At 43.6% G+C, this 23,923-nt stretch overlaps 1 protein-coding gene and 1 long non-coding RNA gene across 3 annotated transcripts in view; one reads left to right on the plus strand and one right to left on the minus strand.

Moving 5' to 3' along the window:
- Positions 1-1,990: 1,990 nt before the first annotated feature.
- Positions 1,991-5,326, minus strand: LOC115087882. Its single transcript, XR_003855644.1, has 2 exons — positions 4,757-5,326; positions 1,991-4,553 (listed from the first exon to the last, which is right to left on the minus strand). It is a non-coding gene; the product is annotated as an uncharacterized LOC115087882 (long non-coding RNA).
- Positions 5,306-23,923, plus strand: part of PHIP (pleckstrin homology domain interacting protein) — a 944,985-nt gene continuing 926,367 nt past the window's right edge. Inside the window, exons 1-3 of one of the 2 annotated variants that reach the window (XM_029595577.1) lie at positions 5,306-5,770; positions 5,916-5,945; positions 6,157-6,216. In XM_029595577.1, the coding sequence (XP_029451437.1) occupies positions 5,411-5,770; positions 5,916-5,945; positions 6,157-6,216 (450 nt within the window). In that variant the 5' untranslated portion in view covers positions 5,306-5,410. The remainder of the gene's footprint in view (positions 5,771-5,915; positions 5,946-6,156; positions 6,217-23,923) is intronic. The other variant, XM_029595576.1, reaches the window with a different exon arrangement.

The following is a 23,923-nucleotide window of genomic DNA, read 5'->3' on the forward strand; positions in this document are numbered from 1 at the left end:
AAAAAGGCGGCAGCAGGCTACATAAGTGCTCTGGAATTCCCTGACTCATCAACCTACTGAGAGAGAAGCAGACAAGATCTTGCCACTAGGGCGCAACAGGAGGCATTCTGTAAAGTCATTGCTTAAGAATTGCCTCAATCCTTCTATCATGTTCATCCTTGAAGGCCGCTTCTCCCTCTACAGGGATAGTCATCCACTTACAGACGGCACATACCAGTGCACCCACTTTGGGAAATGCAAACACTCTCTCACAGTTGGATCCTGGGGGTACAGGCCTTCCAATGTCCAATCAGTTTTAAAATTTGCCTCTGGGGTATCCCATTCCGGATCGATTTCTGAATGGCATCCAGCACAGGAAAAAAACAAGAGGCTTTACGTAAGGAAACCAAAATGGGATTCTTCCTCGGCTCTGACATAGCATCCGAGCACCGAGCTGTTTCAAGGTCTTGGAAAGCAAGTCCGGCAGTTCATCTCTATGAAGAATTGAAACATGGTTCAATACGGTTCCAGCCCTGGAGGAATTTCCCCATCTTCCACGGGATCAGGATCAACCTCAAGCATCAGGGCCATCCAGATTCCTGTTGAGAACATCCGCAGGGAGTCAAGGTGAGACTTGATGCTTAAGCATAGGATTGGAAGAGGGAGGAGCCACCAGCTGAGGGCCCAACTGGGCAGGAATGGGGGAAACTGAGGACTGTACCTGAAGAAAAGCTTGTAAGGTTTGAAAAAATTCCACCCAAGAAAAAGCAGCTGGGTCTAGACCAAGCCCAGAAGGAACTGGAGCTGGTCCAACAGAACTGCCCTTGCCAGCGGAGGAACCAGAAAAGGGAGAACCAAGATTGGTGTTCCCCCAGTCAAGGCTGTGACCAACCTAATGGGAAGAACCAGGCTTAGCGAAATCCAAGGAAGAAAACTCTCCCTGGGCGTCTGAGCAGCGCAGACATAGATTAGAAGCCAGGTCAGGCTGAGAAACCCTGATATGACAGGCAACACAAATAGGAAGCCTCTTAGGCTTCTGGCTTACCGGCGCCATAGCAGCAGTAAATGTGCATTGGTACAGCTCGCGCTCAAAGTGGAACGTGCACAAAAAATAAGCACCCAGAAGAAAAGTGCATGCATAACACTGACGGCCTGTAGAGGGCAGCAAAATACACACAAGAGCATGCAAAAATGGCTGCCGCGGCCTACCATGCAGTATGCAAGAAAAAAGCCTAAGTGCAGGGCCTAGCCCACCAGGGGCCGCTCAACCTAACAGTCTGCCCAGTTCCCCAACCCCAACAGGAATGGGATTGAATGTTGGCACGGTGCGCTGCACATGGAGACCGGAGGAAGTCCTGAAACCCCTTACTGTCTCTGGTCAAGGTAAAACTTTTTTTTTTTTTTAAACCTTACCTGAGCTCAGTACTTACTGGCTGAGTACCAGAGACAGTCTCTGGCTGCTGAGGGTGGGAAGCGGGGAGGGCAACTGCTGTCACTGCCATGATCAGCCTCCTGCACCTGCTGCTTTTCAGCTGAACTAGCAGCTAAGTCCATGCTGGGAACCCAGCTACTGGACCAAGGCACACCTCTGAGGAATCAAGGACATCACCTTAGGAATTCTCAACTGGGGGAGGAAGCTTTAGGTATTACTGCAGGAGAGCAGAGTTTTTTTTCCTGAATTTAGAATTTCAAATTTCTCCTTCCAAAAAGCTTGAAGCAATCCTCATAGGGAGATGCATGTTTATGATCTGTTGGAGACTGAGAATACTGGGAGGCTGGGGTCACTGCAGGGCTATATATACTGGGATGTCAACTTGCTCCATCTCCATCTACTGGCAGAGGAGCATAAACTCATTGGTCCTGGGTCCATCTGTCTACATGCTATGAAAATGTTGTTCATGGCTGAGAAGAAGCTTAAATAGTAAAACAAACAATAGCACATAACAGCATAAATTAAAATTCTAAAAGTAGGGTTCACAGTATAAAAAAAAAAAAAAAAAGACACACAGGGAAAGCTTGTTCGAACAAGAAAGCTTTAATTTTCTTCCGTACAGTTAAGTAACAATATAAACAACAAATCTCAGTAGGAAATGTGTTCCATAGTATAGGGGCTGCCACTACAAATGCCTGGAATGAGTCTCCATCAGATGAATTGTTTTGACGAGAGTTGGGGGCTCTCTGGGTTCTGTCTCCCTTCCCCCTTGGGAACTGACTCAGCTGGGAGTCTGATTTTCCACACTGACATTGGCTCAGGCACCAGATGATCTGGAAAACTTTGTTCCCTTGGTAGATCTGGCAGCAGGAGCTACTGCCAAAACACTCTCCCCCCCTCCTATCTAAAAGAACAACAGGGACACAGTAAAGTTTATTTAAAATACATAAATACAAAAGGCTTGCAGCACAGCCTTTCCTAGGCTGCCTCCCAGTCTCCTAGGATGGTGTAATGGATTTGGACTCTGTAAGAGGGTTTGAGGCACCCTTTCCTCTCCCTTCCACTGTTTGCTTCCAAGTAAAGTCGTAAAAAGATGGAGGCATTCTGTCAGCCAGTATATGCCCTCTAAAGGTAGCTTTGAACTTTTTTCCCCTCTCTCCTCTTCTGTGGCAGGGGGAATATTACCTACTTTTCTGGACTGGTTTGGCATATTCGATAAAGAAATGGCTTTGAAAATCCCTAAGTAAAAGCTTAATCACATTCCCAAACAGAATATATTATACTTTAAAGCTCAATCACACTTCCTTCCGTGAGGAAAATAGTTTAGTAAGTTAAGACAGAGGCCGCTTTTCATCCAATGTCAAGTCCCGCTGTCACCAGTTCTTGCTTCAGCACATAGTCTCTTAAGATGTATGTATTCAAAATACTGAAAGAAGATAATTTTGGTTTTGACAACTCCAATTAAAAATTGCTGGTCTGAGGAGTAATGCTCCAGTCTGACTCTGTAAGTTACCAATATCCCAGTTAAACTGCAAGTCATTTTAGCATACACAAAGTACGTTAATCAAAAGATTTCAATATTATGTGTTAAGCCTCTCTTTTCTAATCAAGTCACCACATGGTACTAAAATGTGAATTACTATACTCTGCATGTCTCAAGAAAAAAAATCTGAATACGAAGAGAAAGGGAAAAAAAAAGTCTCTATTTGTAGGTATGCAAATACTAATTATAGCCTTGCTATGACTGTAATAGTAATTTTAAAATGTTAATTGAAAATTTGAATTTGATTTATAGTTTTGTATTGAAGTAATATTTCCTCAGTATCGTTTTGTAAGAGACAGAAAATATCTAACCTAGATTTAAGATCAAACTATTCTACTGTACAATGTACAAAAGATCAATTCCATTACTGTATTCAGTTTGCATTATTTCTGGAAAATGAAACATTCCACCTAAACAATGATTTTATTACCCTGGAGTAACCAGGCAGGACCCCCTTAACTTTCCATTTCCACAGTAGAAGGAACATTTTCTCTTTTCCACATTCCCCCGCCCCACCATGGGCAATATAGAAAAGGAATCCGATTAACTGACAATTTGAAAAGCCTGATTACAAATCATACTCAGCCTCTCCCAATCCCCTCCAGGACGACTGTCACTGGACTGAAAATCTGATGCTTTTAGGGAGGGGAGAGAGGACCAAAGGGGCGCTCGGATGTGAAAATTTAGCCAACAGCCTTCTGTGCGTGAATCTGGAAAATGTTAGCTTGGGGGCCTTGTCCAAACATTAACTTACTACAAAGTTATAATTAGGATATTCCTAGCATTGAATGTACTTTAAGTAAAAGTACCAACAACAACAAAATCTTATTTCATTAGTTTGCTTTCATGGGAGTGTGGGGGAGAGAAATCTAAAGTTTCAGGGTTGCTCTCAACTAGATTACAAGCAGATTAAGAGAATTAGGGCCTGATTTTCAAAAGCATTTACACACTTTTGTAAATGCACTTTACTCAGGTAAGTGGGCTTTTGAAAATTGCTACAATATCTACCATTGAATTGGCCATACGATTTACCTGCGTAGTAAGGGCACTTTATACTGGTTAATGGCTTTTGATAATTGCAATGATAGTATATTACATTTATGCACACAACCCCTTTGAAAATGTACGGTAATGAATAAGAATACAATAATTCAGTCGTGTGTTCGGAAAACAATGCAGAGCTGTCTTATTCATTCTATCCCCAGTTCATGTTCATTACAGTAAGATACTTGCCCATGCCCCCACACGCAAATCGCCTGAACGATATGTATATCATTTATGTTAAAACGTTTTCTGCTGCAATATTATTACTTGGTAAGGAAGTAAAAGGTCCATTTACGAGACAATTGAAAATAGAAAGGTCTATGCCCATGTTGAAGACTCTTTTTAAATCATTCATGATTACAAATCAACAATAAGAGAATACAAGCCGTACGCATTCTTGCCATCTTTTATCAGGTTTTCTATCTTCTATGTTGTAAGGACGTTTCGGCGCGTTATTAATCGACAACTCAACCGCCTCCAGTTTCCACTCTCTTGGAGCCTGCTGCTAATATTCCAGAGCAAAAGACCCTTTCAGTCGGCTTCTGACAATATGGACTAAAGAGAAGGAGACAACATAAAATGCTAATTCACTACACAATGACAATAAAACATTTACGAAACTGTCCATGTCATTACTAAGCGCTGACGCCACAAAAAAAACAAGTACCATATAACTACAGGAAAGAAAAGGCTTGCAAAATGCATTTTCAAATGGCTCTGCACCCAGTACGACACACAACAAATAATGAATAACTTACAAACAGCTGCCCTCCATTGTATTTACGGCAAGAAATATTTGAAGAAATGACATAAAAAAATACAAATGAATTTGTAACAAGCTTGGCCAAATGTCTAAGTCCTTACTGCGGCAACATCTAGACCTATGATTTTTTTCCCCCTTATTTAATTCTTAATTTTTCCTCGAGAGAAAGAGAAAACTAAGCGGGAACTCCCCGAGCTGTCCTTCCTTTACGTCTCCCGCACGTCATGTTCCTACGCGCGCGCTCACAATACCACACACAAAAACTGCTGCGCTTAAGATCAGCTGTCTCTCGCTCCATTTTTCTATCCTAATCGAACATGTTATAGAGATAACAGGCCGAAAGCCACAGGCGCGATGGTGAGGTGTATTTGAAACATCTCTCGCTATTTTCAAAATCGTAGTGGTGGTGATTGATTAAACGTGGGAGCGCGCGGCTGTACTCAGGGACTTTTTCCGTCCCCCTTCCTCCTCTCCCCTTTTCTCTTTTTCCTCGCGCTGTGCTTGGCGTTGGCGCGAGCGTTCAGGCGGAGTGATCCGCGGTCCTAGGTTGGTTGATGTGTCTGTATGAGCGTGTACGTGGGATCGCGCGCACGCACGCACGCAGCGCGACGGCGCTGTGCTTGTTGTTTCCTCCTCGCTGTTCGCTTGAATGGTGGAGAGGAGAGTGAGCGAGCGCCTGCTTGGTGAACGGACGCTGACAGCTTCGCACGGGGCAGGCACGGTAATCCGCTTCCGCCGGCTGGAGGGGGCAGGGGCGCGTGCCCCGCGACGCCCTCCCGGCCGCCCGCCGGCCACCATGTCTTCCGGCAGCAGACACCGCCGGGAGGCGAGAGCGGCGAAGTGCGGCCCCGCTGAGCAGCAGCAGCGCGCGGGAGCCGAGCCCGGCGGTCGCCCGGGCCCGGCATTCCCCCGCCGTAGCGGCGCTGATCACGCCTCGCCGCCCGCCACGGAGCTTTACTTCCTCATCGCCCGCTTTCTGGAAGACGGACCCTGTCAGCAGGCGGCTCAGGTACGTGACCCGCGAGCGCGGCCCGTTTCACCACTGGTGGGAGGAGAGCGAGAGGCTAGTGGGGGTTACAACCCAGATCGCTGATTATTTTTTCTTTTTTTTTTTTTCTCTTTGCCGGTTTCTTCCCCTTCTGCCGCCGGTGCAGGTCCTGATCCGTGAAGTGGAGAAGAAGGAGGTAAGAGCCGCGCCAGAGCCCGAGCTCGCTTGCTCCCGCCCCCCTCCGGCCGCTTTTCTGCCTTGGCCTCTGAAGCCGCTCCTTTCTCGGGGGGAGGGGGCTGCTTTAGTCTAATATTTTTTTTGCGCCCCACTTTTTGGGGGAGTTTGAAACCCGGGAGTAAAACTATTTTTCCTCCTCCTCCTCTCCCCTTCTTTTTTCCTGTTTGCAGTTGCTGCCGAAAAGGATAGACTGGATGGGCAAAGAGCACCCGCGGACCTACGAAAACCTGGTGAGAGATGTCTATCGCCGGGGAAAAAGTTTTTAGCAGAGAGAAATAGAAATTGAATTTCCCGCAATTTTTTTTTTATAGCTAGAAAAAAATTGTATTTATATAAAAAAAAAATCACCCAAAAATGGAAATATGCGAAGATAGGAGGGGGGGTTTGGAATTTAGCATGTCAAAAAATTTTTGGGGGGGGATAGGTGTCCTTTAGCGAACGGGGGGAGAGGATTTGTTTTGTTTGTTTTTTTTTTTTTTTTGTAGTGTGCTAGAAATAAAGCGACGTCATGAGTGTTGTTGAGAGCGAGGGTTGGAGGCGGAGTTAAAGCGCTGAGAGACAGCGTTTGAGCTGGGCGGGGCCAGAAGTGGAAAGAGGGCGCGCGCTCGCTCGCTCCCTGTAGTTCACTGCCTCTTCGCAACAATAGCAGCTGTTTTCCTGCAGCGTGTGCATAAGTACTCGGCTCTTCTCCTACACCCCCGAGCAATGGAGGGACTCCCTCTCCCAGAAAATAAGAAAAATTAAGCTTTTTTTTTTTATTTTTATTTTTGAATGTGTGCTTTTGAGTTTTTTTTCATTTTCTGCCGTTAGTTTTGTTGCTCTTCTAGTCGTTTGCTCTTGAAGTAGCTGGGCTTCCTTTAAGCTTGCCATATTGTTTTTTGAAACTGGTGCTTTCGTCGTGGGAACATTTTGGATATCTCTGTACCACCTCTTTGAATTATTAGTTTGGTTCAATATAATTGTCAAAAACCTTGCAAAGTGGTAATCTGAAAGAAATTTCCCTGTTTAATTGATGTATGCCTTATTTGGAAGTAGATGAATCCACAGGTGTCTACATTATGGCAACCAAGTTTATTTTGACTGATTTTTGATAATTTTTTCTGAGGAATAGTACATACATACATACATACATATGTATGTAGGAACACATGCTTTGTTTATTATGCCACGTATCCCAGCTGTTAAATATTTTTGGAGTAATTAGTTGATCTGTTTGGATTTCTTGCTTTTTGCTTTTAGAAACATTACTAAGACTCAGGTGGCATTATATGAATGTGAGCTGTGGTGATTTTGAATAATACAGTTTAGTTGAGATTGCATAATTTGCAAGAGGTGTGATTGAGACAGGCACCAATAAATTTGGTTATCCAAAAAAGTACATAAAAATAATTGGTACCTTTAACTGTTTATTCCTCTCTAGGGTTTTGCTTTTATATCTGATCTTCTAGGTATTTATGCATATATGGATTTCTTTGAAATGGCTAAAGACCCCAAGGCTTATCTGGTCTGCCTAATTTCATTCCTGGTGCAGTGCATAGACCCAAGCTGATCTCTGGCTTTCCCCTCACTTCAGGACTAGAGATCCTCCATGCTTTTTTGAATTATATTAGTGTTTTTCATTATGTATCACCCTTTCTATGAAGCAGTATTTTCTGATGTTGGTCTTGTCTACTCTCTTGGAGCTTCATGTGAGTTTATTCATTGCAGATTTGTTTTTTAAACAGTATCACAAACTGGAACAAAACATCAATGGAAAAAGTTCCTCTATTTTGGGTTAAACAAACATGTGAGATGGATATGATTGTTTTGGAATGAGGTCTTGAAATGCTTAGTTAAATGAATTGTGAATCCTTTATTTTAGAATTTAATTGAAATAAGTTTTAACATATTTAAATTATATATATATATATATATATATATATATATATATATATATATATATATATATATATATATATAGGCAATCCTTATAAAAAAAATAATAGGCAGAGGAGGGCTGACAGAACTATTAGGAGGGAAAAAAGGGAGTTAGGATGTTTAGAAGCCCAAAGATCCAAGCAGAAGAAACTTGCTTAACAGAGATTTTATTTATTTTTATAATTTAATTTTTATTGAAGTTTAAATCATTCACAATAATGATAAACTTACAATAATTATCAATGCAGAATTAACTAAAGTATAAAAGAAAAATACACTTAGATCAAATACCAGTCGCCATTATCAAGAAACAAGTGAATGAGCATAAAGAAGAAAAAAGTGAAAAACAAAAATCACTCAGTAACCAAACCAGTTGAGATTACTACTTAAACATTGTAGCCTATCCTTAGGGACCTTCGTTTTCAGACTGAACCAATTTCACCCATAAATTCACAGCCCTCTTTCTTCCAGCCCTATTACATGAACTGGCAAGGCATGGGTCTCTCTTCTATGGCAGACTAATGGGCCTAACTCAGAGAGACACATGATACACATCCTTCCCTTCTGTAAGCAATCTACATTTGCCCCTAATCTCACCTAAACTAGCTCCTCCTTTTACCTAAGGGAAGTCTAGTTCCAGACTCTAGGGGGGAGATGCAGTAATGAATGGTTTGTCCCTCTGCAGCTGACTACCCAAGGGATGGGACTAGGGACATCTAGTGGAGACCTAAAGTCGTTTTTACACCAATGAATAATCAAACTATATTTAATATGGTTGACATTAATTTTGCAATGAAGTAACGCTACCATCCATAGAAGAAAAGGACATCTCCAGTGCTGCAAGCCTTGAATCATGTTCTTCTAGCTTAGAATGTGTACCTCCAGTAAAATCACACTATTTATTTGTTGAGTTTTATATACCGTCATTCGGTAAAGCCATCATAACTGTTTACAAAATTTAAATTGTAACCCTTAACAATTGTGGAAAAAGTATAACAATGTGCATATTAAACAGAGGTTAAACATTTCAAGTCCAGAAAGTATCATTATGTGGGAGGAGGAGGGATTATTTGTTCTGGTTGGAGAGAAGTTATTTTGAGGTTTTTGGATGAAAGTTCGATTGCAATTATGCAACATAATTAGATAAAGACTTCTCCAGTTTGGTCACAACCCCTTCACACATCAAGGGCGATGACATTACTAGGTTCTTCCTCAACAACTTTACAAGGAAGAGTGATTAAAAATCTCAAAACTTCTAATTCCACCAGTTAAAGAGGTATCATACTTGGGAGAGGAAACATTTAAAGCAGAATTAAAAAGATCAATTGATGAGGTCAGGTTTGACCTGGATAAGAGAATCTGCCTGATATCCCAAAGAATGACTTGCTGTGGCTTCTCGCCTCTGCTCTCCCCAACTTAATTTTCCTCAACCAAATGCTTGATGGGGATCAAACTAACCCCAAATGAATTGGAGACGTTAGTCCAAAGGGAATTAAGCACAGAAAATTTTAAAATTCTGTAAAATTCTACATACTTTATATCGGTCAAAATAACACAGCATACATCGCAGAAAAATTATTATTCAAAGATGTAGAGTCTTCACTTTCAACAGCATTTCTTCACTTTCAACGAGTAGCCAGCATAGCTCTCTGCTTCAACGGCAGGGGCAATGTAGAAAAGAGGATCTATATATAGACAACAACCAACAAGGACTGAATTATAGTCAAGTAAACAAAAGCATGGGTGTAGCTTGCTTATTGAGGTGGTTACTACCCCTAACTAAGCTACATATTCAATTAGATGCAGTTCCAACACTGCTGTCTACATTAATGGTGGGATGGAAGGGAAATAGAACTAAGAGGTACTAAGAGCCAAGCGTAACAAGTAAGAGGAAAAAAAAAGTGCATAGCTTGCTGGACAGACTGGATGGGCCGTTTGGTCTTCTGCCGTCATTACTATGTTTCTATGTCTTAAATATTTTGAGCAGAATTCCCCTAGAAGTACACTGGAGGAGTGTCCCTTCCACCCTCTCCCCTGGCCAGATCCTTTTCACTCTGCCTCTCAGGCTCTAACTTCTCTGTTCTCCACCCACCCCCAAAGCCCTCCACTCCTAGATTGATGACACTCATACAACCTTTCACACAGGCTCCCTCTCACACACGTGCGCACACCCACCTTCAAACAGGTTCCCTCTGTCCCTATCACACACCCCTTCATAAAGACTTGCGCACGCCCCCTTCACACATGCTCCCTCTGTCCTTTCAAACATACATCCTCAGGCAGGCTCCTTCTCTCTTGCACATACACAAGCCCTCAAACAAGCTCACTCCTTTCTCACACGCTCCCCCTCTCTCTGACACATGCAATCCCTCAAACTCCGTCTCTCTCGCAAACCCCCCCCAAACATCTCCCTCTCTCTTGCATATACACACCCACTCGCACAGGCTCCCTCTGTCCTTGCACACACATCCTCAGAAAAGCTCCCTCTGTCCTTGCACACACATCCTCAGAAAAGCTCCCTCTGTCCTTGCACACACATCCTCAGAAAAGCTCCCTCTTGCACACACTCCTCTCTCCTCACCTAGGCTCCATTTTTCTCTGGCAAACACACTTACACAGGCTCTTTCTGCACATAGGTGCTCTCTCACACATACCCCTCACACAAGCTCCCTCTCTCACACACACGCCCTCACACAGGCTCCAAATCACATACACACATCCTCCTGTGTCTGTTATTCTGCACCCACACGCTTACAGGCCGTATTGATGTCATCAGGTGTTCACTGCTTCTCAGCTGTGAAGGGCATGTGCTCCGCTCACAGCCCACTGGCACCTGCCTCAACTTCAGCCACGAGAGGAATGGGCTCTGTTTATGGCTTGCTGGGCATCTTAAAATTCTGCGCAAGAAGGGAATTCTGTGCCCCACAGTAGCACAGAATTCCCCTATGAATAAGAGGTCTGATGAAATAACATTCCCAAGGTTGAAATGTACAGCTTTTGGGAAGGCGGTGAATTAAATCCTGGACTCAGAGAGTCACCAGAAACTGATGCTATGCCATATGAGTCAAAGTGGGAATGCTCAGCAAGATGCACGTGTAGATCTATAGGATCATGAACCCTGTTCAAACACAAGACGTTAAAATCTTACACTTTCATTTTCTGCTCATCTAGAGTCACAGATATCTTCAACAAACAAAAATCCTGGTTGGCAGATGCGTGCTACAAGGCAGGAGATTATAGGCACTTTAGTTTTTTCAGATGATGATACCAGGAACCACCAGGGTAGGGGAAGGGCAGGCTAAGCAGCGCTAATAGGTATTTTCTCACAAAATTCACCCCCATAGCATTTTTTTTTAGGTGTGTTTGTATTACAGGTGAAAAACCCAAGGGAGAAGTGTCTGAAAGGCAGAATTTAATAACCAAGATAAAGGGAGCTAGAGGAATTTTTAAATTCTGCTCAGTATTTATAAATAAAGGGGTTAGGTGGTGGACCTGAGGTGGGAAATAGCATTGATCAATGTGAAATGGTTACAAACAAAATTGTAGAGTAGGTGGTACTTGAAGTACTTAAAATAAGGATGGTGAGGTAGGGCAAGATGGCTGCCGCCTGATCTGCACGCTGAAGAAGTGCTCCTCCGGTTTTTTTTCCTATTAACTTTTTTCCTCTATGCAAAATGCCTCATATGAAGAGGAAGGCTCGGCTGAGGGAGATTTCAAGCTCTTCTCCTGTTCCCGAGCATTCACAACCCCGGATAGAGACCTTCACGGCACCCCTAAGTGGAATGCTGGAGAGGAGAGCTGCTACGGAGTCAGACGCCGAGCGATCACTGGCTCCGATGGCTGAAGCAATATCACTTAGCCCCGGCGTGCCGAGCATGTCTCCACACCCATTTCCACTGACTTCGGATATGTCTGATTTGAGACAAAAAGACAACATCATTCAGGCCCCGAGAAGGGAAACCATTGCTGTTTCACCTTCGGTGAGTCCGTTTGGAACAGATTCCATGGGCTTTTCTCTTGCCTTGAAATTACCTGAAACTATTGAAGAAGGTAACAATCTCATGGGTGAATGAGATGGGAATGCGCAGGTATGTCCGTTGTTAAAACCATTTTTTGAGAAACCAAAGGAGATAACTTTGGAGTCTGTTTGGACTGCTTTAATTTCTATAGAGAAGGCTATTATCTCTTTAACAGCTGTAATGGTGGATAGTAATTGGCGAGTTTTGGCTACAGAAAATCAAGTTGGATTATTGGATACTAAAGTTACTGAGATGGAAAAAAAAATTTCCAGTATGGAAGCAGTACAACAAACTGGTTCAATCAGACATTCCAAGAAACTGGAAAACATGGAAAATGCTCTTAAGAAGTTTAAATCTGAGAGTACTAAATTTTCCGTATATAAATCTGCTTCCTCTTAAAGATATATTTAAGAACTATTTAGTGCAGATTCTTAAATTTCCTCCAGAGGCAATTCCAGTAAAAACAAAGGCTTATTTTTTTTCCTAAACCTGATGGAGATATGCCTAAGGCAGAGCTTTCCAAATTTTTCATGTTGGTGACACACTTTTTAGACAAACATAATTTCGGGACACAGTAATTCAGTCTACTAGCAAACCAGAGGTTAAAGGTTAAACGAACAAAATGTATTTTGACAATTTACGTATGTTTCCTTAAATATATACATAATAAAATGTTTCACGACACAACCTATCTTGTGAAAACCTTTCATTTATATTAAAAATATATAATATTCCAAGATTAATGTTGTTGTTATAATTTATGAATAACAATAATAAAACAAAGTTATTGTGTTATTCAATTTACCTCTTTAATGAGATATATGAGCTTGATGGGATGAACACAGCTTTTGAATATTTGGTGTTGTTAAAGTCCAAAGGGTCTTCTGCGTAATTTTAAAAAGCTGGCCAGTTTCGCACTATAAAATTATTGATAGCCTCATTCAACTAATTCTATATGGCTATGAGAGTGAAATCTGGAATTTATAGGAAGGGACAGAATGTCAATATAAATCCTGCACCTCCAGTTCTGTAACTCTGGGCATCCACTGAAATTCCCCCAAACAATGGAGCTTGAATGTTTCCCTTACAGCTCATCATACTAAAAGATATTTTCAAATGCTGGTGTCACCTCACAGTAACAGCAGCACAAACACCTTCCACTGCCAGGCACATTGTGAACTAAAATAAAACCTCGTAAAAAAGACACTCAAAATCTATACTGCAATCCCATTGTAACATAACAGTAATAACACCAAGGACTCAAACAACAATAACCCTACCTGTGAAAAAGCAAGGGTAAATATTATACTGGGTCCTAGAATACCAATACACCACCTACTGAGGAAACAAAACAAACGAGATTGCTATAGATCCCTATGCTAGCAGAATCTCTCATCATGGTCACACACACAGAGCAGAGACAGACCCTCACCAAATACAAAATAAAGGAGCACAAATTAGACAAAAACTGAAATGGAAACCCCAAGAAGCCAGACTCTGTGTATTAACAATGGAAAAATAGAACCACCATTCCTCATAAAACAAAATCAAGAAACATAAAGCATCAGTTATAATAGTAAAACCATACTAATAAAAGAATATTTTAAAACTACTGATAAATAGAATTTCTATTAATGTAAAAAATGTATATGATTTTAAATTTCCCAAACACCAATAAAATATTTCAAAACAGCACATATATCAAATAACACCCAATAATTAAAACTAATAAGGATTTTAAAAAGCCCCTGATGTCCATACGTGGGAGCTCTTGATTTCCAGTCACCCTGATATTGTCCAGGATTAGGAGGTTATCCTCTCTCACACAGACTCACATGTCCATTCTCTCACACACACACTGTCACATACATACACATTCATGCTCTTATACCCACCATAACCTCTCGCTCTCACAGACACTGACACACTCTCAGGCTCTAAGACACTCTCCCCCCCTCCACACACACACCCCACACAAACTCTTACTCCCCTGGATTTTCTCATACACACTCTCTGGCTCCCTCACATTCACACAAACACACACACACCCAGGCAAGTTCCCAATCATTCTCACACAAACACACACACACCCAGGCAAGTTCCCAATCATTCTCACACAAACACACACACCCCCAGGCAAGTTCCCAATCATTCTCACACAAACACACACACACACCCAGGCAAGTTCCCAATCATTCTCACACAAACACACACACACACCCAGGCAAGTTCCCAATCATTCTCACACAAACACACACACACACCCAGGCAAGTTCCCAATCATTCTCACACAAACACACACACACACCCAGGCAAGTTCCCAATCATTCTCACACAAACACACACACACACCCAGGCAGGCTCCCATTCATTTTCACACCACTCCCTCACCATCCCCCAGGCAGGCTCCCATTCATTTTCACACCACTCCCTCACCATCCCCCAGGCATGCACACATTCATTTTCACACCACTCCCTCACCATCCCCCAGGCATGCACACATTCATTCTCACACACACACCCCCAGGCAGGCACCAATTCATTCTCGCACACACACACATATACTACACACTGGCTGGCACCTATTCTCACACATACAAACCCCAGGAAGACACCCATACATTCTCATACACAGACACACCCTCAGGCAGGCACCCATGCATTCACACACATACACCCCCAGGCAGACTCCCATTCATACACATGCACACTAAAGGCAGACCCCCCTCTTTCTTTTGCCAGCAACCTCAGAGTCTCTCTCATTCCTCTGCTGCCACTGTCACTGATGCCGCATGGCTATTGGGGAGGCGCTGATTGCTGCTATTGGCACTGAAGCCCATTCTGCTGCCTCCTCTGTGCAGGCCCCGTGGGTTTCCACTTCCTCCATGTTGATCTCGTACATTGTGAGATCCGCATAGAGAAAGTGCTACTCTTGCACATTACCAAAGATTACATGTGCCAATCAGTAAAAAGTAATTTATTTCTTTTTGTTTACCTTTGCTGTCTGAACTTAGTTTTCTAATCGGTTGGTCACAGGCTTTTTTGTTCCACCTCCCCTTTCTTATTTTTTTGCCAATTCCTTTCATATTGTCTTTTTTTCTATTTCTTTTCTCTCCATCTGTCTTCTTCCCTCAAACATTGTCAGGTTCTCATTCTCACATGCTTTCTCTCTCTCTCTCTCTCACACACACACACAGGCTCTCACTCTCACATGCTCTCTCTCATACAATCATTCATACAGTCTCTCTTGCACATGCTGTCTGACTCACACACCCAGGCTCTCTCTCACGCCCTCTTGCTGTCTTGCTCAAGCACAGGCTCTCACTATCACATGCTGTCTCTGCAAACATTCAGGTCCTCACTCCCACACCCAATCTCTCAACGCACCTCATACACGCACCCAATCTCTCAACTCATCTCATGCACACACTCTACGGGCCCTCAGCCTCTCTCTTACCTCTGGGCCTCCTCTTCACGGGTCGCTGCAGGACGGGCTCTGCAGCGGCCCTGATCTTCCCGGGCCGATCGCGGGGGCGGTGGCCCTGATCTTTTCGGACCGATCCGCGGTGGGGGCTGCCTCCTCTTCTCACACGCTGTAACGACGCTGCTCCTCTTCTGCACGCGGCTGATGCTCCTCCCCCTTTCTGCCCGTGCGGCTCCGGCAACATTTTCCTTCCGGGGCCACGTGGGCAGGAAGGAGGCGGAGCACCTGCACGTTTCGACGTGACCTTGTTCTTCAGGCCGTGGTGAGGTGAGCTCCACCATGGCCATGCCAATCTTCCTGCTGTGTGTCTGCGGCACACAGCACAGCGATTCTTTACTGCTCAGCCGCCAGTGGGATGAGGTCCACCGGCGGCCGCATTGGCTCCCACTTGCCGGTGTGTCACGTGCACCGGGCTTGCGCGACACACCGGCACACCTCAGGCGACACACTAAAGTGTCGCGACACACACTTTGGAAAGCTCTGGCCTAAGGATTCTGAACCAGTTTCATATCCAAATGTATCAGAATTATTAGAACTGTCCTAAGAGATGTTTATTCAGAAGAGAGTTACCTTATTGATAACTTTTGCATTTTTATCTGAGAGAAATTCTGTCTTGAAATTTTTCTTCCGGAATCATCATCAATTATTTTATGGCCAAAAAATGTGGAAGTTTCCTGACATCACCAGGATTACTCAGGAACGCAGGAGGAAATTTCTTTCTATGAAATCTGAACTCTTAAGTAAAAGTGCAAAATTTGATCTGAGATTCTCATGTAAATGTTTGATACCAAAGCTCCAATTACTGTACTTGTTTTTCAAACCTTCCTAGCTACGGGTATTCTTGGACTCCCATTCCTAATGTTCCTCATGTGAGGCTCGACAAAAGTGTTTGGGGGTGTAAGCTCAGGATTTGTATGTATGACTTTATTTCTTGTCACGATCGCTCTTGTTATTTTGTTCTCCCCTATTTCCTAAAATTTAATAAGACAATATTTGTTGGGGAATTTAGATTTTCCTTTTGTAATATTTCATTGATGTGTTTAATTACAAATCTTGTCTTAATTACTGGTACAAGTAATACTTGTGTTATTCTGTTAAAATTCAATTAAAAAAAAAAGATGTTAAGGCCATGGGACTTGACGATGTAGACCTTGTGATGCTAAAGGAGCTCTGCTGACTATGCCCCTTGCAGCTGTGTTCTACTTGTCCTTGAAGACAGGAAATGTTTCAACAGACTGGGGAAGAGTGGAACAGTCCTGTTACACAAATAAGGACAAGCAGGATGCACACAATTAGAGAACCATTAGTCCAGGGGTGGGCAATTCCAGTCCTTAAGGGCCACCAGCTGGTTTGACTTTCAGGATAATCCGAATGTATTTGTATGAGAAGTATTTGCATGCTTGCTCCCTCAGTTGTATATAAATGTTGCCTTAGGTACTCCATTGCCTTAGGTACAGGGTCATTCATCAAATGCGTTAGACTGTTATCGCGGGCATTAGGGCCCTAATGCCCACGATAATGCCATAAAGCATGCGTCATTTATCGCATCGCTAGATGCGAATGCAAATTTTAAAAGGGGAGGAGTTTATGAAAATGAGGGGCATTTAACGCTGCGTGCAATAGCGTAATGCATGTTTTAATGCCAGAAATAACTATACCTTTTTTCCTGACATTAAGCTGTGCGATACGATTTTTGAGCAGGGGGAGAGGAGGCAGAGAGAGAGAGCGCCTCTGGGATGGCACACATGTTGTTTATCTGTTTATACCACTATATGAGGGTCAGCTAGTAACTCCAGGTGAAGTTGTTTGGTCTAGGATTTTGGGGACAATATACATAAGCAGATGTACGAACAGCACAGTACACATCAGTGAAAATTTGTGTGATTTAGAATGAGGAAAGGTACACAAAGGTTAGATTTGTACAATGTACTCTGGCCCTAGCTTGATAGCATCCAGGTAGAGAGTGCTCTGTCTCCCTCTCAGCAGCCCAAAACAAGGAAATGCCTGTCTGGGAACGTCGCAGCTTGGAAGCGAAAACATTTAACGTGCATTGCAGTAAAATACCTATGCGATGCGCTATTTTAGTGCGGGTTGCTGTAACTCTAAAATTAACCTAACCATGTCCCTTTTCCTTATCATGGCGTTATTCATACGAAATTTATATTATTTGGATGAATCTAGGAGTTAGATTGTGAGCCTCTGGGGATAGGGAAATACCTACAGTACCTGAATGTAATTGCTTTGAAGTGCCTGAAAGGTATAATATAAATCCAATAAATAAAAATCTGTATCAGTGAACTTGCTGAAGAATTTCAAGGAAAAATATGCTTGTTTACAGATAAGAGAACATGATGCTTAAAAAGCATAAAATGCTTTTGAGGTACACATCAATTAGCCACATGTCATTTAAGACTAGATCTTTCTTTGACAGTTTCCAGTTATTGGATCTCATATCATCTCAAGGTAGTCAGTGTAATAAAGCAGTTGTGTATGCAGAAGGATCATATGGAGAAAGGCAATATTGTCCTTGTATAGATTATGGACAGTGATCACAAGGAAGTGGTTCAGAAAAAGGCTACTAAAATATAGAAGCCCTGCAAGAGGGCGCTAACTTACTATGAAAGAAGGTCTTGGCCACATTGTCAGGCTTTACAGCTCTTTGTCTCTTTTGATCCTAACTAACTGGCATAGCAGTGGCCAAATGATCTTTGCCCAGTTGACTAGTACACTGTATTGCATATTACTATACCTTAGCAGGCATTCTTATCGAGGCTCACCAAGAGAGAGCCATGGCTGTATCAGTGGCTCATCTATAAGCCGTACCTTGTGAAGACATCTGCAAAGCTGAAACTTGGTTATCAGTATATACCTTTGTCCCATTACTGTCTGGACAATTTATCAAAGGTTGATAGTACATTTGGAGAAACAATTTTGCGCAGCTTATTCACCCTGTTGTCTACTCACCACGTTGGGGGTCTGCAATCCATTTTTAGTGATTGCTTCCCAGCAACCTTCAGCTTGGGACTCCCTGCATGTCATGGCTAATTCAGCCCTGCTTATCGATGTAAAGGGTGTTTTCTGTAGATAGGATAATTTAGCCATGCTAAATATTTGCCGGCCTGCCTCCCTGGAAGGTCTGTTTCTTAGCTAGATTAGCTCTCAAATCAATTTAGGGGGCACACAATGCCTGAGCAGGAATTCCTGCACAAGCTCAGTAAAGCAATAGCTTGGAAGAGGGTTTGCTTGATGCCACTAGATGAATTAGCCATGACATGAGTGACTTCATCCTACTATCAGGCCGATGCAGTATCAGCATGTAGAAAGCAGGCGCTCAATACTGAGCGCGCGCTTTCTTAACGTGCGCCCAACTACCACTCCTGGAGACCTGATAAATTCAAATGACCTGCCACGCTAAAAAGGACACTAGCGCCTCGGGTGCCTAGGAGACATGGCTGGGTGCCCATGTCTGACCTACCCAAAACTCCCTCCCACCAAGGTCTGGCCTCCAATTAGTCCTTTATTTGGTCCTTTTCACTGACAAATGTCAGTGGAAAGGACCAACTGGAAACAGCCCTGGAAGTACAGATAAGCAGTATTTACTGCTTTTCTGTACACTTTTTTTTGGCTGCCCAGAAGTTAACATCAGCTCTGTGCTGGCGTTAATTTCTGAGCATACAAATGTGCAGATTGGGTACACATTTTTTTCTGCATTGAGGGGAATACACAATAGTGCTCATTAACATCTGATGAGCGCTGTTCTCTATGCGGGTGGTTGGGTGCATGTTTTGGACGCACTAACCCCTGTTTTGCATCAGGGGTTATGGCGCTGCATCCAAAATGTGCGTCAAACCTAGAATGAGAGTGAGTAAATGCAGTTTTGAATATGGAAGAGTGCTTGAAAATTAGGAATTGAAGTCAGTTTTCACATGTTAAAGTAGCAATCCATGTTCTCTGTAAATTTTTACCACAGAGCTGTTCCCTTTGAATATAATGGAAGGCAAGTCAATTTGAAGAGTAGGAGATGTTTTGTCTAATTTATGTAAACATTTATTTTTAAAGTCACATTTTGATTACTTTATTTATTTATTTATTTAGAAACTTTTATATACCGGTATTTGTGGGGACATCATACCGGTTCACATAATAACTGCAAGCTTGGAAAGTACATTTCAACAGGGAGAGTAACTGGGCGAGGGGGTAACCAATAGGCAGTAAGAAGGATAGAAAACAAGTAAGTCATAACAAGAGAATAATAATAATTAACAATTTACAATTTACATTGAGTATCTCCTTGGGATAAGGAGAGGGCGGTCACCTGGAGAGGGGGGGGGGGGCGGGCTATGGACTAAGAAGGCTATTCTGTGTAGGCATGGTTGAACAGAAGTGTTTTTAGTTTCTTTTTGAATTTGATTGCACAGGGTTCAAGGCGAATGTGGACAGGCAGGGAGTTCCAGAGGGCCGGACCGGCAATGGAGATGGCACGGTCGCGGGTGGAGGAGAGATGAGCTGTTTTCAGGGATGGAACATGAAGGGTGCCTTTGTTGGTAGATCTGGTGGCTCGGGTGGACAAGGAGGCGGTGAATGGGAGGTCGAGCCAGTTTGAATTGTGGGTGTGGATGGACTTGTGTATTATGGTCAGGGTTTTGTAGTGTATACGGGACAGGATGGGGAGCCAATGTAAGTCCTTGAGGATGGGGGTAATATGGTCGTGTTTGCGTGTGTTCGTGATGAGTCTTGCAGTGGCGTTTTGCAATAGTTGGAGGGGTTTTATTGAAGACTGGGGGAGTCCTAAGAGGAGGGCGTTACAGTAATCAACTTTGGAGGTGAGGGTGGCTTGAATCACTGTACGGAGGTCATGTGTGTAGAGTAGGGGTCTGAGTTTCTTTAGAACATTGAGTTTGAAGAAACCAGTTTTGAGGATGGAATTGATGTGGTTTGTGGAAAATATTGAAGAAATAATCTGTGATAGCCTTCATGGGTCATTTTAGAATTTTACATCCAGTGATTTTTTTTTTCATGTGTGAAGGTAGGTATTTGAGTCTGCAATAAAACCACAATATATTTTATTTCAATAAATGAGAATAAAGAGTAGTTCTATGACCTTTCATACAATGATTATATTCTTATGTGGTTTGACTACCAATGGATCAGATTGCCTGGTGAAAGCATTTTTCTGAAAGTGTATTCATTTTAATGTCAAAACACGGGAAACATCAAATCAGGTAAATTGTTCCTGTGTTCCATATACATTTTATGACGTATACATGTTAAGGTAGATATATTTTTCCTTTTATCATTTATTTTCAGCTTGTCATTTTTAGACATGGCTGGTGATTTCATATGATTTATTTCTGTAATATTTACTTTGATATATGATAGAGGTCTTTAAGATCATGAGAGATCTTGAACGAGTAGATGTGAATCGGTTATTTACACTTTCTAATAATAGAAGGACTAGGGGGCATTCCATGAAGTTAGCAAGTAGCACATTTAAGACTAATCGGAGAAAATTATTTTTCATTCAACGCACAATAAAGCTCTGGAATTTGTTGCGAGAGGATGTGGTTAGTGCAGTTAGTGTAGCTGGGTTCAAAAAAGGTTTGGATGGGTTCTTGGAGGAGAAGTCCATTAACGGCTATTAATCAAGTTTATTTAGGGAATAGCCACTGCTGCTGTTTGCATCAGTAGCATGGGATCTTCTTAGTGTTTGGGTAATTGCCAGTTCTTGTGGCCTGGTTTGGCCTCGGTTGGAAACGGGATGCTGGGCTTGATGGACCCTTGGTCTGACCCAGGATGGCAATTTCTTATGTTCTTATGTTATGACTAAACTGGCCCTGGACAGTGGAACAGTACATGTTTATGTAACAAACCTAGTTCTGGGAATGTCAGGGATTCTGCTTTGAAGACTCAAGATAAGGGGGTACTAAGCGTATCTGAACTGTCCCTTGCTTATTTTAGTGTTGCATTGATTTTGATGTTAAAATCTAAGTTTGAAGAAATGTTACAGTGGCAGCATCCGTATTACCAGATATAGAAAAACCCCATGTGTCGGTGTATCCAAACAGCTAAAATTCAGTATCTGGGTTCTGCTGCTGGGCTGAAACAAAGGAGGTGAGATTGCAGAGTGAGAATGGGGAAAGGGCAGAAAAGGCTGGAAGGGAGTATGCTTTGGGGGGAGGGGTGGGGAATGTTTGTAATGATAACTCTCGGCAGAAGAATAGTATGTCATGGTAATTGTAGAATTCTTAAATCGAAATTTTAATTTTCATTGCAGTGATAGTCCTACTTAAGGTGAGTATTGGATTGTTAACAGCCCTTGTGGAAGCATACATGAGCCACATGACCTGCCTCGTGCATTGTGTGGAGGAACATTTGGCAAGAGTTCCCACAAAATGGTTCTGAACATGTACAGGAAAGAACCTTTGCAACCTTTACCCTACCTCTTAATCTGTTTTGATTTTTTGAGTTGTCTGTGGAGGGTTATCTTGCCAAACTTCTATTTTCAGCTCCTTTTTGCTCTCACAGTTTAAAATAACTTTCCTGAACATACCCAGATCAGTCCAGACAAGTGGGCTTTATTCATCCCTACCAGCAGATGGAGGTAGAGAAATAAACTTTGGGCACTGCCACATATACGAGAGTGCCACTTGCAGTCCCTCAGTATTTCTCTACCTCCAGCAGATGTTAGAGGTGCTAACCCTGCGGTCCTGACTGACTGGATTGTTTAAGGAAGAAATTTTGCTCCCCGAAGTGGCAGGTTCCTGAAGAAGGGCCATCCCTCGGGTTGAGAACGGGGGGTTGCCTGCAACCCCAGGACCCCGGATAGCCAGTGGTCTGGTTCCTTCGGGAGGACCCAAAGCCCCTCCGCCAGCCCAAGAAGGGAAGTACTCTTACTTTTCTTAACCTTTTTTATTGGCGTGTGGGCTTTTAAGGTTCTAAGTTAAAAAAAAAAAAAAAAAAAAAAAAATGTTTTGCGGCAGAGGCAGCTCAAACTTAGGCTGGGCTGCCTGTCAGGCAGTCGACTCGGCAGTCGTCAGGAGCGGGCCTGGTTGTATTTGGGCGGAGTGGGGGAACTGTCAGCGGAGGGAGATCCCGGTTGGGGACAGGTACCTCCAATTTGCTTTTGTCGGCCCTTCCTTTTGGATCGCGTGATTTTCTGCCACTTCACGGCTTACTGAGCGTGCTGGCGGGAATATCCTTCAGGCTGGGTGCCCTCTGCCGTTTTTTGTTTCGCCCACGTGGTGCGCCCCTCCTCTCTGCGGTCCCGGCAGCATTGCCGCGTAGAACGCAGCAGCATTGCTTGTGATTTTTGTGTTTAAAAAAAAAATCACAGAAGGGGCTGAAGTATGGCAGATAAACAGCTCAGGGAGACTTGCCGAGCCTGTGGGGGTCGGACGGCCTCTTAATTAACTCCTCTGAACAGCGTGTGCAGGAGGGGGGAGGCGGCGTCAGGAAAGAAGTTAAAGCCCCAGAACCATTCAAGGATGGCGACAGCAGCGCTGGAACACAGGAGGGAGTGGCTATGGCCACGGAAGCGCAGCGGGATAAGGGGGTGCTGCCCTGAGGTTCCGGGGGCTCCCCGCCACCTTTTCCTTCTCCTGTGGTCCAGCCGAGGCCGGAGGATCGGGATGGTTCAAGTCCTAGTAGCCCCTAGCGCCCTTTGGGTCCCCCAAGGGGGGTTTCACCCGAATTTGTGCTGCTCCTACACAAGACCTTCCTGGCTAAGCAGGCAGGAAAGTGCAGCATGCGGGTAAACTCGGCGAAGTGGAAGAAGGCTCCTGCTAAGGGGTCTATGTGGCAGCGCATCATCCCCCGCGAGGGACGCCCGGCGCGTTTGGAGTCTGCTTCGGCGGAGTCTAAGTCTCAGGAGGAGAAAGACATCTCTTCAGAGGCTTATGGTGATGAGGACCAAATAAGTGACCAACCTCTGGACCCCGTAGATTCAAGAACGGATCCGGGAGCGGAGGCTCCAGAGGCTGAAGGTGATGATCCGCGAGTGATCCGTCTTTTTAGGAGAAAGGAGCTTCACCCGCTTATCCCCCAGGTGTTGGAGGAATTGGGGGTTAAGCTCACTCTGGAGGATTCGGATGTAGAAGGGGTTAATCCGGTGCTAGATGGCACCAGGAGACCTCCCAGTACCTTCCCGATTCCGAAGAAAATTCAGAAGTTGATTGACCGGGAGTGGGATTCCCCTGACTCGGGATTGTGAGTCGGTTGGGCCACTCTGTAATTTGCCCTTTCAGGGGAAGCTTTTGTTTGGTGAGGATCTGGATCGTCTGATAAAGTGTCTAGGGGAGGCGAAAGGAAATAAGCTACTGGAGGATTGGAAGTCGATTCGAAAGCTTTTCTCCTCTCGGCATCATTTTTGGGAGTCAAGGCGTTTTTTCATCCAGCAAGATCCTCAGGGACCTCGGCTCCAAGACAGGCTTCTCATAGACAGTCCTTTCGGGGGACTGGCAGGTCATCTAGAGGTGGATCCACCCAGGGAGCGGGTGGCAGTAAGTCCTTTCAATGAGA

This window comes from Rhinatrema bivittatum, chromosome 3 (assembly GCF_901001135.1).
Source record: "Rhinatrema bivittatum chromosome 3, aRhiBiv1.1, whole genome shotgun sequence".
NCBI classification, from domain to species: domain Eukaryota; kingdom Metazoa; phylum Chordata; class Amphibia; order Gymnophiona; family Rhinatrematidae; genus Rhinatrema; species Rhinatrema bivittatum.